A 16,604-nucleotide genomic window follows, 5' to 3' on the forward strand; every position below is an offset into this window, starting at 1 on the left:
GAGGAGCATCCATTGTTCAAGTTCTCTGCTCTTGGACATTCGCATTTGCATTAGCATAATAACAATTCTCAGAAGTCCTGTAGCAGAGAAACTTGTTTCACTTTGTTTTAGCTGGCCAAAGAAGAGAGTCTACTTTTCTAGGGTATTCTGTGGAATGTTGGTTGAGAAATAACTGTTCTCTGCAAGATTTCTGACTTTGGGATAAATTACTTCCCCATAGTAAGTCCCGAATGAGTAGTTTTCTCGTGTATCAGAGTTCAAGACTAGTTTGAATAAATTTATCCCAGAGTTGCCAACAGACTTGACAGATCTGCTGTACCTGTTGACCTTTGAAATAAAGTAAACCTGACATATTTCTTACTTCTAAACCCTGTGGGATGAGGTGCTGTTATCCCCTTTTTACGGATAAGGAGGCAGTCTTACATGGCTAATATGGCAGAGTCAGGATTCCAGTCTGCAAGTGTAATATGACTCCTTGCCTTAAAATTCCCTCCTCTGAACTCTTGTGTCTTTCTTTTTCCACCCTCCACCCCACTAGGTTGAAGATGAAAGAGGAAGAATGGCGAGAAGCTCAGAGAGGCTTTAACAAGGTGTGGAGAGAGCAAAATGAGAAATACTATTTGAAATCTCTGGACCACCAAGGCATCAACTTTAAACAAAATGACACCAAGGTCCTGAGGTCCAAGAGCTTACTCAATGAGATTGAGAGTATATATGATGAGGTGAGTCGAGGGTCTCAACATTTGTGAGAAGTCTCCAGTCTGTATGCTCAGCATAGCTTTGACTCCTACAAATTACCTTTGTTATATGAGCCTGAGACCCTCCAAGGTTTGTTGATTGTTGCTTCATAGAATAGACTTCTATTCCCAATTCTTCTACCATTTTAAATCTAAGGCTCACTGAGCTGTTTTACTGGTTTTCCAGTTTTCCATCCTGGTTATAGTTCATGCCCACTGCCACCCTCTTCCACTTCTCTCCATATTTCCTTCCAACAGTACCTTGTATTCCTTCTTGTAGCCTATCTCAACTTTCCACAACTTAAAATACTATCTTCAGTCCCCACACTCTTTCTTTCTCTGTTTTTGACCATGCTGTGTGGCTTGTGAGATTTCAGTTCCCCCACCAGGGACTGAACCCAGGCCTTTGGTACTGAGAGCATGGAGTCTTAACCACTGGATCACCAGAGAATTGCCCCCAGACTTTCTAATCCTTGTTTATTCGGCATCCTTCAGGATTATGTAGAGTACTGGGAGCTAGGATACAGAGATGAAAAAGAAGTTAATCCTTCTTTCTTTGAGCTCATAGTCTTAGGGGATGGATAGAAACAAAGAGAGTATGATTGAGAATTTCTAGAAGGACGTGATCTTGAATTTTAAACTTTATTATGAAAATATCAAGCATACATGAAAAGGGAGAGAACAGTAAAATGAACTGACATAAATTTAATTTCCTCTCTGTCTTGCCAGTTCTGTTATATCTGCCACCTTCCTCAATCCCAGAAGTATTTTAAAGGAAATTTTAGACCTCATATCGTATCCTCCATAAGTACTAATGTAAAATTTTAGAAGATGGTCCCCTTTCTGTCTTATTGTCTTTTAAAAATCTCAGTGTCTGGGAGGTACCAGTCATGGTACCTCCAGTCATTTTGGTATCAAACCACATCTTGCACACTATCTTTTTGTTTCTGGAAGTTTTCTATTGGAAAATAGTGGCCATTATGAACATACTGCTAGTGTAATCTCGTAGGTCTGTTTGTTGCTTTTGTAGCTGTCACATAATACTTTGTCTCTCTCTCTCTCCTGGTAGAGGCAAGAGCAGGCTACGGAAGAAAATGCTGGTGTACTTGTTGGCCCACACCTCTCACTTGCCTATGAAGACAAACAGATTCTGGAAGATGCTGCTGCTCTGATTATCCACCACGTGAAGAGGCAGACAGGCATTCAGAAGGAGGACAAATATAAAATCAAGCAAATCATGCATCATTTTATTCCAGATCTGCTCTTTGCTCAGAGAGGTGATCTCTCAGATGTGGAGGAAGAGGAAGAAGAAGAGATGGATGTAGATGAAGCCACAGGGGCGGCTAAGAAGCACAATGGTGTTGGGGGCAGTCCCCCTAAGTCCAAGCTACTGTTTAGTAACACAGCAGCTCAGAAGTTAAGAGGGATGGATGAAGTGTACAACCTCTTCTATGTTAATAATAACTGGTATATCTTTATGCGGCTGCACCAGATACTCTGCTTGAGGCTGCTTCGGATTTGTTCCCAAGCTGAACGGCAAATTGAAGAAGAAAACCGAGAAAGAGAGTGGGAACGGGAAGTGCTGGGCATTAAGCGAGACAAGAGTGACAGCCCTGCCATCCAGCTGCGTCTCAAAGAACCTAGTGAGTGCTAGGGTTGTCGGTCTGCAGGTGTGAGAGCTCGGGGATGCAGGACCTAGTTAGACTCAGGACTGCTTTCTTTTATGTTAGTGCATAGAGCACAGGCAGTCCTTCGAGGCTGGCTGGGTTCAAATCCTAGCACTGCAATTTACTGGTTGCGTGACCTTACTTAAACTCTCTGAACCTGTTTTTCTGTAAACTGGAGGTGCTACTTGTTATCTTGTGGGGCTGCTGGGAGAATTGGGGGAAATACGCAAAGCACCCTGTGCCTTGCTTAGATCATAGACCCTCAGTAGCTGGTACTGTGGACACCAAGGAAGTGGGTGTCAGTTACCGTCGTCAGTTTCCCAAATGGAAGGTCTCTCTGAAAGGACAGAGAATGACTGAAGCATCATAGTTGGTTCCCACTCCATGACAGAACAACTGTTCGTGCCTGAGACAATTACAAAAAAAGAGATGGGGACTCAGGAGATGGTTTGAGACAGCAGAACAGGAATGAAGATAGAAAACTCAGAAAAAGGAAAATAAGGGAAGGTTAAGGAAGCCTCCACGTGCTCTACGTGATTCTGTGCCGCTTGCTTCTAGATCTCCCTTCAGGTTGTAAGTTAGGTACTTAAGCTGTTAGCCAAAGCTCTTCTGTGAAACCTTCTTGTGTGTTCTTTAGGAAATAACCCATTTTTGGAGTGAATTACCTTTTTTTTTTTTTAACTGTTGGTAATGTAAGAAGCCCATGTGAAGCCCTGGCCATCTAACTGTTGGAGAGCTAATGACCTTGAAAATTAATTCTAAAAGCCTTTATCTGGATTAATCCTAGCTTGAGAGAGACATCTTTTAGACTTCATTGTGGCGATTCCCTCTGCTTGGGTGGAAACAAGAAAGATGACCTGATCTTGGCTTGACCATTGGCTTAACCTGATTTTTGAGGCTAACAGTTCGTTCTTGAGTAATAATGCCAAGCCTCCACTGATCGTTGCTCACGTGGTTTGCACCAGTAGAACTCATAGCTTTATTCTGATGTGAAAGCATTTTTCACAGCAATAGCACAGCCCATGCCTCTGCTGTGGATCTGAACGAGGTAATGTTCTGTTAGGAAACTCAAGCCAGTTGCTTCTCTTAAATAGTAGTTGTCCTGTTTTGCCTGTATTGAATGAATCCATCACACTTCAAATAAATGGAAATGGACTCAGTTTTTGCTCTCAGAGCCTTTTTTCCCCTGTATAAACTTTACAAAGAGGTAGCTAAATGTCAAAGACAAAGAGTTCTCTTTGTAAATTTTTCTCATTGTAGTGAACTTTTTGTTGGAAGTACAACACATATACAGAATTGTGTAGCTTAGTAAATTTTTACAAAGCAAATACACCTGTGTAACCAGCACCCAGATCAGGAAACAACATAACCAGTAGCCCCCTTGCACTGCTGTCTGGATTGTCAGCACTGGAAATGAGATTTGCCATCTTCATGTAAATAGGTCTTATTTGAGTAAGCTAAAGGTGGAGTCCTTCCACCTTTCCTGTGCGCTCTGTTAGTTGCCAGATGTCTCTGTAACAACAGATAAGGTTTCTATCTGGTGGTTGAGGTGATTCATATGCAGCAGGTATAGATCATTTGATGCAATTCGTGAAATACAATGTTGAGAATCCACTTTTAAACAAAAAGACTTTGACAAATGCAGATACTTCATTATTCATAAAGGATTTAATCTGCCCTCCTAGTTTCCTGTTCCTGAGACGTTTCTCAGTGCTCGTGTTTGGTTCTGTCTGCCTTTTCTCTTCAGCCGTTTATGCTTCATTGAAATAGCTATTTGAGCAAGTAACCCATGTGGGGGATACTCCCTTTGCAGGCTCCTCTCCTAGCAGGGAGCCAACAGCTTTTTGAAGAAACTTCTTTCCTGGGATATTTTGCTCTCATGTCACGCATTGCCAGGCCGTACTGTAAATAAATGTATTGGTCAGTCAGAGGGTTAGAAGCCGCTGTTGAAATTGCAGCATCACTCTCCTTTGATAGACAGTGCTGGGATTGTGGCCACCTGTCAGATCTCATCTGTCTGCAGCAGACTGAATACCGAGGGTTTGTTCTGTAAAGTGCTTTTCAGGCCAGCTGTGGGGTTTGCCCTGCCCGCTCTTCCCATCTTTTCTTAGCAGGGTAAGGCCTCACCTCTCCCCTCTTTCCCACAGTGGATGTTGATGTAGAAGATTATTACCCAGCTTTCCTGGACATGGTGCGGAGCCTGCTGGATGGCAACATAGACTCGTCCCAGTACGAAGATTCACTGAGAGAGATGTTCACCATTCATGCCTACATTGCCTTTACCATGGACAAACTCATCCAGAGCATTGTCAGACAGGTGAGGGTGTGGTGCTGGCGAGGGTTGGGGAGGGAGACAGTCCTCGTCTACAGGTGGGTCAGGAAAGAGACGGGGCAAGTTTGCTTCTGGGAACAGACAAGCAGTTTTCTTATGTGATAGTGTTAACGAACAGGTGGTTCTGTAGAGGGGAGGGAGAGGTTAATGTGATGTCGAATTTCTCCTGTTAACTGAGTGGAAGGGCTTCAGCCATGTGATTGACTGCTTTGCTCAGTGTGCCCTGGGAGGAGGAACCTACCTCAGATGTGAGGTTTTGCCCCCAGCTCCTGGCCTGTCTTCCCAGCTCTTATGTCATTTACCAGGTGTGAGCTATTTCTCTTCTGTGAAAAGTGAAAGTGTTAGTCACTCAGTTGTGTCTGACTCTTCGTGACCCCGTGGACTGGAGCCCGCCAGGCTCCTCTGTCCATGGAATTCTCCAGGCAACAATACTGGAGTGGGTTGCCATTTCCTTCTCCAGGGGATCTTCCTGACCCCGGTCTCCTGCATTGCAGGTGGATTTTTTTACTGTCTTAATAGGTGTTGGAAATTCTATGGACTTGCCTTATTTAACATTTGAAGTTCTTTTTACAGGAAGGGTTTTGTGTAACATCTTTTATAATACTCTGTCCACCTCACTATCTGAGACTCCCTCTGTGTTAGGTTTGTAGTTGGCTTTGTGGTTTATTCTTGGGGTACCCTGGGAGTTTGTAGATATGTTGTTTTTTACAACAATGATAACTTTATAGCAAATAACATGTAATAGGTTTCCATTCCTTTGCCTTTTGTTCTGAGTTCTCAAAGGTATCAGTCTGTTGTTAGTGCACTTTTTTCTTTAATTAATGAATTTATTTGTCTTTGGTTACACTGGGTCTTTGTTGCTGCACATGAGCTTTCTTTCATTATGGCAAGCAGAGGGCTGTTCTTCATTGCAGAGCACGTGCTCTAGGGCACGTGGGCTTAGTTGCCCTGAGGCATGTAGAATCTTCCCGGACCAGGGATTGAACCTGTGTCCCCTGTGTTGTCAGGCAGATTCCTATTCACTGCCCCGCCAGGGAAGTCCCACTTTTTTCTTTAAAGTGGAAAGTGCCTTCCTTAGGTAAAATCACAAAGGAATCCTTTGTGAGGTACTCTTGGTTTTGTCTTGAGTTTAGAAGGATGTGTGGCTTTGCACCCCTCTCATATTCAAAGTCAAGGAATAAGTGAATCTTGGCATCTTCACAAAAGTTGTTATGGAGGAAGCTGCAAGTTGAAGCGGTTATTAAGGCTTTCCCTTAAGAGGTCTTTATGTTGAGAGACAGAAATCTTTACATGGATATAATCATCTATGGTCATAATTTTTGAGAGACTAATGCCTATTCAGTTCAGTTCAGTCGCTCAGTCATGTCCGACTCTTTGCAATCGCATGAATCATAGCACGCCAGGCCTCCCTGTCCATCATCAACTCCCGGAGTTCACTCAAGCTCACGTCCATCAAGTCGGTGATGCCATCCAGCCATCTCATCCTCTGTCATCCCCTTCTCCTCCTGCCCCCAATCCCTCCCAGCATCAGAGTCTTTTCCAATGAGTCAACTCTTCGCATCAGGTGGCCAGAGTACTGGAGTTTCATCTTTAGCATCATTCCTTCCAAAGAACACCAAGGGCTGATCTCCTTCAGAATGGACTGGTTGGATCTCCTTACAGTCCAAGGGACTCTCAAGAGTCTTCTCCAACACCACAGTTCAAAAGCATGAATTCTTTGGCGCCCAGCTTTCTTCACAGTCCAACTCTCACTTCCATACATGGCCACTGGAATGTCCCCTAAATTTATGTAAGAGTCCACTTACCATACCATGTGCTTATGTTTCTATTTACAAGTTCGCTGTTGCTGGAGCTAGAAGTAAAGTCTTTCATACTATCAGCTCAACTTTAAAAATCCAATACAACCAGCTTTTGCTTTTTTTGTAAGCCCACAGTTGATTTTTTAAACAATAGATTAGTGATTAGTCCATTTACTAGAAGCACCTGGTGATGATTTTGAGTCAGTAATACATAAGGTCCAGTGTTTTTTTTAAGGAGACAGATTGTATCCGGAAATCCAAATCTAGTGTTTTAAAAACATGTTTATGCTTCTCAGGTTAACTCCTGAATTGGAGGCATAACATTTCTCCTTAAATCCTTTGCTGTTCTCCCAGAGTTCATTATTGAGGTCGAATATACATTGCAGGGTCAAACCATATATTTAGCTTACTTTTCCAGACTAGTTTAATACGGGTTTGCTTAGGAATACAATAGGCAGTCTCATAAGTGTCTAGTGTGGGACTGAAAGTATGGCTAGACCAGATGGGGACTAGACTGGAAAGGTTTTTTCCCTCTCCGGCATGCCTCTTTTCTGGACATCCCCCCCATCCTCACACTTCTCTCTGCAGATGAACATCCGGCCCCCTGAGTGTTTTCAGCGCTGACATGACCAACCTTTCCAATCCAGGTGCTCCTCTATAAAATGTCTGTCTACTGGACACACTCAATGTGTCATTTCAGTTTAGTAGGAGAGAGAATCTGACAAGCCTGGCATTGGGTTGGGAGTTGCCTAGTTGTGCCTAGATTTATAATACTGCCCTTTCCAAAGACTGGGTGGGGCCAGAAATCCAAGAAGAGGGTGTGAAAGGAGTCGGTGACCTTTAACAGTGAAGTATAAAGATGTATCTACATAGTAGAGACCATGCTTTGTATACTTCTTTTTTAACACTGCTTTTTTCTCTTAAACACTGTGTTTTAAGCTTTCCCCTGTGTTTTCAAGTTATAAGCATTGTTTTAACAGTCACATTAAAAGCTGTTGTATGGCCTGGTTGTAATTTAACCATTTCCAGTTGCTGGCCTTTCTACCACCAACAGGTGACTCACCATCTGACCTTTCATTTTGTCCGTTTATCTACAAATACACACACTTGTCATTTAAGACTTTTTCAACTGTTAAAAATAAGTAGTTGTCATAGTTACTAGTGCTTCAAAAAGAGTGTATCTTCCTAAAAATAGAATGGCTTAGTGGTTATGAGAATTTTAAAGTAAAATAGTTATTGCAATTAATGTTTTGCTTTCTTCTTTATCTGTTTTTCACATCCTGTGGCACTTTAAGGGGTAAAATTTCATTTGAAGGAATTTTTATTTTATGATAGATTATATCATCATGACCTGTAAGAATGGAATCTCTGAAGGGTTCAACTTGCTAGGTATCAGAGAGTTTAATAAGATAGTCACAGAAGTTACCAATAGTCAATCATGATATGTATTGAAAATGAGTTTATTTGCATAAAATTTAAATACTATGCTTTTATTATCAGATGTGGACAAATAGGGAATGTGTTAGAAAGAATATTGGTGTGGGGTCCAGAAACTTGAATATTCGTTCTGACTTAGCTCCTTCAGCTGAGTGCCAGTGACAGATTAATTCAGCAACAGCTTCTTTGGGGCCTATTGAATTTCACTTTGTACCAGGGCTTTGAATATAGGAATGGATCTTGTTTTCATGGTTTTCCAAGTTCCCTCTCCTCACCTTAGCACACAGTGAGTTTTCTTATCTAAAATGTACATTTATCTCATATATAACAGGGCACTCCTATCCAGACTGCTTCCCAGGGTAGTTGTGTGGATCAAATGAGAATATGTGTGAAAGCAAATTATAAATGTTAAAGAAGTGCCATAAAGGTAGCAAGCCGTAGAAATTTTCTTTCCTGTAAAACAATTTTTAAGTACCTTAGAACTTTAAATGGCTCAGTTTAAATGAACTTTAAATGAGCCAACCGGTGGCTCAGTTGGTAAAGAGTCTGTCTGCAACGTGACAGACCCAGGTTCAGTCCCTGGGTGGGGAAGAGTGAGTTGTCACTCTAGTATTCTTGCCTAGAAAACTCCATGGACAGAGGAGCCTGGTGGGCTCGAGTCCATGGGGTCACAAAGAGTCAGACACGACCAAGTGACCAACACTAGAATTTTAAATAAGTAGCACATTAACCTGAGTTACCTATGGTTTTGCTCTTAAATATATATGAATACTTTACTCGTGGACCAATGATATGGTTGAAGATTTTGGCTCGGTTATTCTCTAGGAAAATAAGATAGTGATTTTATATGATTAATTTTCTAAAATTTTCAACCAAAACTTTTTTTAACTGAATGATTGGAACCACTGAAGGAAGGCCAAGTGTATGACGGGGAGAACTGTAACTTTGGTTCCTGATGACTTGCCTTTGCTTGATTCCAGCTGCAGCACATCGTGAGTGATGAGATCTGTGTGCAAGTGACAGACCTGTACCTGGCAGAAAACAATAATGGGGCCACAGGCGGCCAGCTGAACACACAGACGTCAAGGAGCCTCCTGGAGTCAGCATATCAGCGGAAAGCTGAGCAGCTCATGTCAGATGAAAATTGTTTCAAGGTGAGAGCTAGTCGTTTAGTCGAGGAGCATGCTGATGGCAGTGTAGGCTGTTGGGACTCTACCCGCAGAAGTCGGAGCCACACCAGGGTGCTTCGACCCAGTGTCTCCACTCCTAGAATGCCGGGGAGTTCCTTTGAACGCATCAGAAGAAATATAAAAAACATGGAAAAGGAAAGTCTCGTAGGCAGTCTGTTTCTTGCCTTTAAAAAGAAAATTAGTTCTTATATGTGATTTTCATTTTCTGTGAACTTTTTTTTGGTATTAAATGCTTTGTGAAAATTGTTTAAAAATGTAATCCATGGTCATTGTAGAAAAGATAGGAAATGTAGAGAAAAGAAAAACTAGTTGTCTACAGTTTTCCCCAGAAATAATCATTGATGGCATTTCTAAACTTTTCTATGTTTGTATATATTTTGAAAGAGATTATACTGGGCAAAGCATTCTGTGTAACTTATTTTGCTCAATTAGCAACACCTCTGGGTCTTTTTATGACTATTTAGTATCTTATAGAAAACTATGCCCGTCTATTTGGGCATTTAGGTTGTTGCCAGTTTTCCACCATTATAATAGCTAATTAGAAAAGCCAGTAGCTGGAGACTGGGAACAGTCTAGATGCCCATCCCTTAGTGGGAATGGTTAATGGCAGCCTGTTGTGTGACTGCTAGATGGCATATTTTGCAGCTCTTAAAAGTTAATTATATGTTAGTAAAAATACTGAAGCAAATAAAAGGACACAAAATTATGTATATTATTATTGCACCTATGTAATATGTATAGTTGAACAAAGCCTGTATGTATTAATGTAAGGATAGGTTTAGGTGGCCCAGAGTAAGGTTTGTAAACAAAATTTTAACCTCAGCAGATTCCATGTACTTTAATGATGTGACCCTCAAACTGTTCACTTAGCTGTGCATGCTTCTACTTTCAGCCTACTGTTGGCTTAATTTAGAATCAAAGACCTGGAAATGAGTTTTCTAGTTCAGTCACAGTTGTGATCCTCTACTACCTGAGGACTTTCCCACTACAGAGGAGAGTTCCTAAGCCTTTCATAGTTTTAAATCTATAAATGTTTATCATGAGTTTAATCTGTGCTTATTTCATGGTGACAGAATTACCACCCCCACCTACCGTGAGTTAACAGATTATGTGGTGAGGGCCTATGAAGGAATGGGTAGACTCACCCTGTAGATAACACATTTGTCAGAATAGCAGAGGGAACAGAAGGTTTGGTAACCAGGAATATTGGGTCATCACAGTGACCTTTTTCTTTAAAGTGTTTTACATAGAGAATGAAAGTCCATAGTATGAGCATTAAGCTAAGCATAAGCAGCCCTTCAAATCCCCTGCCCAGTCCCACCTCCAGCCTCCTCTCCCTTCATTTTTTTCTAGGCATATTCTCTAGTGCTTTTTAAAAATTAGGCATGTTTAACTCTCCATATAACCACTCAAACTCTTTTCTATGCACTTACATATACATGTGTATTTATGTAGAAATAAATTTTTTTAACTAAACTATGTACTTTACATCTTGCTTTTTTCCACTTAATACGTCTTAGAATTTGCTCTATTTTGGTTTATATAGACATAACTCATGTTTTTCAGCTGCTGTGTCATACTTAAAACTATGAATATACCATAGTTTCTTGTGGTTTGTTTGTTTGTTTAGGGTATTAGCTCCCTCACCACGACTCACTTGAGCCCTCAGCAGTGAAAGCACAGGAGTCTAACCACTGGACCACCAGGAAATTTCCTGTGCCATAGTTGTGTTGTTTTTTTTTTTGATCATTCTCCTATGGGTGAATGTTTTAAGCTATTTCCGTTTTTACTATCTCAAATAGTGCTTCATTGAACAGCATTTACAATTTATATTCTTGTGTGCATGTGGTAATGTTAAGGATAGAGACATAGAAATGAAATTACTCGGTTAAAAGGGTAGGGTATGCATATTTTAGGGCTTCCCAGGTGGTGCAGTGATAAGTGTAAGTCCCTCAGTTGCATCCAATTCTTTGCAACCCCATGGACTATACAATTCATAGAATTCTCTGAGCCAGAATACTGGAGTGGGTAGCTTTTCCCTTCTCCAGGGGATCTTCCCAACCCAGGGATCGAACCCAGGTCTCCCACATTGCAGGTGAATTCTTTACCAGCTGAGTCACAAGGGAAGCCCAAGAATACTGGAGTGGGTAGCCTATCCCTTCTCCAGGGGATCTTCCCAACTTGGGAATCGAACCAGGGTCTCATGCATTGCAGGCGGATTCTTTACCAGCTGAGCTATCAGGGAAGCCTGGTGCAGTGGTAAAGAATCCACCCAACAGTGCAGACGCTGCAGGAGACAGGTTTAGTTCTGGGTTGGGAAGGTTCCCTGGAGGAAGAAATGGCAACCGACTCCAGTATTCTTTCCTAAAAAATTCCATGTACAGAAGAGCCTGGTGGGCTACACTCCACAGGGTCGCAAAGAGTCAGACACGACTGGGCGTCCATGCACATGCATGTTTTAAAATTTAAACTTTAATAGATATTCTCATTTCTCTCCCAAAGTGACAGGATATACCAGTGTGCACTTTGGTAAGAGCATTTATTTCTCCGTAACACTTAGTATTACCAAGCTCATTTTTGACAATTAGATGATTAGAAAAATATTTCAATTCATGTTTCCCTATTTCCTGTTGTCACCCATTTTTCCTCTTCTGTGTATTGTGTACTCGCATGCGCATCCTTCACCGTTTCTGGGGGAGCAGGACTGTAGTTCTTTTTTTGTACTTTTTCAAATATTTTTGTTATGATTTGTTTGATTTTCTTTGTTATGATTTCTCTGAAATTGATTGGTCTTCCCCTTTGTCGTGTCTCTTAGGGCCCAGCTAAGTGTCACTTCAGTAAAGTGGAATCTTTTCTCAGTTCGCTGAGCAGGGACTAGCATATTGCTTATGTTTCTAGAATAGTACCTTTGTAGTTATTTTGTTGTAATGTAAATGTAGCTGTTTGTATGTATCCCTTTTCTTTTATTGAATTAAGCTCCTCCATTCAAGAAACTGGGGCTTCCCAGTGGCTCAGCTGGTAAAGCACCAACCTGCCAATGCAGGGGATGTAAGAGACGCAGATTAGATCCCTGGGTTGGAGAGATCCCCTGGAGGAGGGCATGGGAACCCACTCCAGTATTCTTTCCTGGAGAATTCCATGGACAGAGGAGCCTGGTGGGCTGCAGTCCAAGGGGACGCAAGAGTCAGGCACAGTTGAGTGCATATGCACCCGTGCGCACTCACACACAAGCAAGAAACCATGCTCTCTTCTGAGTGTGCCCCTGACAGATAATAGCAAGCATTCAGTGGCTTGACTTTGTGTTAGTTGAATGAAGCAAAGGAGGTATGTAGAAAAAGGAGAGGAGGGTGGTGTCGAAATGGTAGAGGATCTTCATAGCCATAGTAAGAGGTGTGAATTTTGTTGTGGTTGCTGAGCAGTGAGGCGTTTTTAAGGACTAAATAGCCCACTGAATTTGAGCTTTCAGGAAGATCAGTTTAGTAGCACTGAGTAAGGAGAAGGGGAGGAATCGAGGCATATTTACAACTGGAGGCCATTACCAAATTGGGGTGATGTGAGCAGTCTAACAATAAAGCTAGTCAAGCCTCGGAGTGGTTGCAGAGGTCAGAGAGTTGGGGTGAACACACGGTCAAGGACCTAGCAAGATATGTGTCAGGTGAGGAGCCAGTTGGGGTGAAATCGAGTTCCGTTTTAGACATGTAGAGGACACTGTTAGTATTACTCTGAAGGGTGGCTTCCTTACAGCCATAGGACAGATCTTGACACTCTAGGTCATTCATCCTAAATCCCCAGGGGATTTTAGCAAACTCCTAGGAACAGTTTTTTTCAAATCTATTTTGAAAGTAATTATGTTTGTGTTTATATGTATGTTATATTCTTGTCATTTTAAAAAATTCATTAAGAGGAGTTTTTAAAGGCTGCTCTAGAAAAACAGTGAACCAGAACTGGTTTCTGGTTCTGTTTGCTTATTGACTAGCTGTGTGGCCTTGAGAAATCAGAACTCTGAATTTTAGGTTTTTCCCTATGTAAAATGAAGAGTATTGATATAAATGATTCTCAAGCTTTCTTCTAATCTCTGATCATTACCATGTAATTCTGATAGTGATCTTTTTTGTTTTAAATTTTAATTTTTTTGAATTATAAAAGTATGATAACACATTTACAGGAAGTTTGGAAAATATATATAGAACAAGGTTACATATAGTTTTACTATATATTATATTTTTAAGTAGATAAATTCAATATCAAACTCTCAAAAATTAATAGAATGAGTATACAGAGAAGTAGATATAGTAAGCCTGAAAAGGACTGTGAACCGATTCAACATAATTACGATTTATACAATTTTCACGTAACAGTAGGATACAAATTCTATTCAAGTTCCCGCAGACTATAAACTTGGAGACAGTGAAGCATATCCAGGGACATAAAACAAGGTGCAAAGCTTTGATGGTCTAACAGTAGTGAAAGCCTAGAGTCTGTTCTCTTATCACTGTGCAGTTAGGATAGAGATCAATCCGATAGTGATTTATCTGTAGCAGTTCCTCAGGATGGGGCATTGAGAGTCCTGGGATTCCCAACAGGGAACTCTGTGTGCCATCACTACTTGATACTTCTTTTGTGCAAAACATGACTTGGTTTTGCCCCTATCAGTGTATTGCTTTTAAATATGAATTTTTTAAAAAATCACACAAATAATATTAGCAAAACTCAAAATTTCAAATATCATTGGTTTCATTGTAGCAGATCACTTCTTAATGTTGATGGTTTGTGTTCCTTACCCCACGGTATGTGTGATTTCTTGGGTAGTTTTTATTGTGGTGAAAATGTGATTGCTGCTATCTGTTTGATGTTTTCCACTTCAGTTTGGTATGGGAAGTTTCTTTTTAAAAAAAAATACAAAAAAACACTGTAGACTTGTTTACATCTTTGCATTAAGTCCCATAAGTGAGATTATCAAGTGAAATGGCATTGACATTTTATGGTTCTGATTTGAGCACTCTTTCTGATATTGATTACTGTTTTAGCTAATTCAAGAAGTATGAAACATGAAATGTTAACAAGAAGCTCTTACATTTCATTTTGCTGGTAGCAGCCTTTGCCTTCTAATCACCTCTTAAGCTTTTGAATATCTTCCTTATCTCTTCAATTGGAGCAAAATTTTTTTTTACAACTCTGTTGCCTCCCTACCTCTCAAACCCTTGAGAATCTAATTACAGCTTTGGAGATGGTCTTTTGTTTACACTAAGCTTTCTTATTTGCAGCTTATGTTCATTCAGAGCCAAGGCCAGGTTCAGCTGACCATTGAGCTTCTGGACACAGAAGAGGAGAACTCGGATGATCCTGTAGAAGCAGAGGTATGGATGAACATACTGCAGAAACTGTGCTGAGAGTGTGTTGTGCTCTGAGAGTCTGCGTAGGGACTGTTTGCTAGAAGCCCGGCCAGCGTTAGCCTGTTCGAGGGTCAGGACCTGATGCTTAAAGTACAGGTCGTGTCAGCATGTCTTCGACCGAAGAGACTGCCTGGTGGTAGAGATTTAGACTTAACGGCAGTCTCATCTAGTTTTCAGTAAAGCCCTCCCCTCAGAGGGAATCTCATGGTTGGCAGCTTTGTTTTCTCCTAAAGCGTAAGAAACAAAAAATGAGTTGCCGTCTGCCCAGTATTATCTTGATTCTTTGAGTCATGTTTATTTTCTGTTGGGATAGATGGAGCCAGGAGTTCAACCCCACAGAGTAGATGGAGAGTGAGTCGGTTGGCATAGCTGGGTCTAGCAGATAATATTAATGAGAGAGGCAAGCATCGTGTATGACACTGAGGGCATACGGAGGGGAGGAGACTTGTTTTATGGGACTATAGTTGCCGAATCTTAATTTTTTTAAAAAGTTTCCAGAAATACAGATTTTGATGTGAAAGGTACTGATTTTCAAACATTTGCCACTATACATTTTGTTCTTTAACAGAACCCTCTGTGGGGAAATAAAAACCTTTTCAGGTTTACTATATCCTTCTACTTCTGTGTATACTCATTCTATTAATTTTTGAGAGTTTGATATTGAACTTATCTACTTAAAAATATAATTATAATGTATAGTGGAACTATATGTAAATTTGTCAGTGAGCTACCGTCTAACCATTTACGACTTCTGATAACTCTAAAGTATCTCAGAGAAGCTTTAAGTTTTGCATTCTCACAGCTTTTTTAAGGTGTTTCAGTACCACTTACCAAGCATGTCATTATGGAAAGAGTTTTTTTTTTTATCTTGAAATTTTAAGTATTTCAGACATTTTAGTCATAGAATTTGCTAACCCACCTGTTGAGGTTGGAGTTCAGGTTTTTTGCCTTCCCCACACCCATGTTGTGTTTACACTTCTAGCGCTGGTCAGACTATGTGGAGCGATACATGAATTCTGATACTACCTCTCCTGAGCTTCGTGAGCATCTGGCACGGAAACCAGTATTTCTCCCACGGTGAGTGAACCATGTCATGTACTGGCAGCAGGACACTTCTGCGTGTCCCGGAACGAGGGGTTAGCTCACTTTCAGGTTCTTGGTTTTCATTTTATCTATTGTTCTATTTACTGAGAACAGTAATTTGAGGTTTGTGTGGCTTTTACACTGTGCTCTTACCTGGAGTGTATGCTCAAGCATCAGGGAGGTGAGAGTTTTAGGAATCAGTAATAACTTCCCTTTAGGAATATGTGTCAGAGTCTCCAGGGTTTGGTGATTCACTGGGAGGACTCACAGGATGCAGTCATACCCACAGTAATGATTTACCATAATGAAAGGATACGCAGCTAAATCAGCAAAGGCAGAAGGTGCCTGTGACAAAAATCAGCGGCACAAGCTTCTAGAGAGTCTGTGGCTTTCATTGGAGTCACAAGGATACTCTTAATTCCTCCAGCAGCAAATTACAATATGTTTGAAATGCTACCTACCAAAGAAGTTCGCTGGAGACTTGGTGCTGTGAGTTTTTTTTATTGGTTGCTAGTCCTGTATGTACCCTCTGCCTAACTTGTACCAAAATTCCAGACTTCAGAAGGAAAGTGGGTTTTCAGCTTTCCATTTACTTTGTACAAGCAGTTTAGGTACAGTGAGACACTCTTAGCATTTAGAGAATGGTGGAAACTCTCCCACGATCCACAGTCCCAGCACCCACCCAGGGGACAACCTTGTAAGCAAGGTTTTCAAAGGATGGCAGTCTTAGGCTGGCTGTGTTGCTTTTAGCAGAATTTTTGAAATTTCCTCCCTGTATATGGGGAAATTGTGTATGTTGGACCTCTCTCTGAAGATGAAAACAAAGTTTCAGAAGTAGAAAATAGGTTTTGTGTAGTTAAGCAGCTTTCTTCCTTTCCCAAAGTTTGGGAATTGAAATCTCATGTCTTATATTCCCAGAAAGGTATTATAGTGTGATTAGACTCATTGCTGATTGGAACATGGAAA

General features: G+C 41.0%; 1 protein-coding gene across 1 annotated transcript in view; it reads left to right on the forward strand.

Moving 5' to 3' along the window:
- SIN3A (SIN3 transcription regulator family member A) overlaps positions 1 to 16,604 on the forward strand; it is a 61,701-nt gene that overhangs the window by 38,769 nt on the left and 6,328 nt on the right. The window contains exons 14-19 of the mRNA XM_068990846.1: positions 539 to 722; positions 1,807 to 2,380; positions 4,552 to 4,721; positions 8,953 to 9,126; positions 14,427 to 14,519; positions 15,538 to 15,632. Of these exons, the coding sequence (XP_068846947.1) occupies positions 539 to 722; positions 1,807 to 2,380; positions 4,552 to 4,721; positions 8,953 to 9,126; positions 14,427 to 14,519; positions 15,538 to 15,632 (1,290 nt within the window). The remainder of the gene's footprint in view (positions 1 to 538; positions 723 to 1,806; positions 2,381 to 4,551; positions 4,722 to 8,952; positions 9,127 to 14,426; positions 14,520 to 15,537; positions 15,633 to 16,604) is intronic.

The sequence above is a fragment of the Capricornis sumatraensis genome, chromosome 19, assembly GCF_032405125.1.
Source record: "Capricornis sumatraensis isolate serow.1 chromosome 19, serow.2, whole genome shotgun sequence".
In the NCBI taxonomy this organism is placed as follows: domain Eukaryota; kingdom Metazoa; phylum Chordata; class Mammalia; order Artiodactyla; family Bovidae; genus Capricornis; species Capricornis sumatraensis.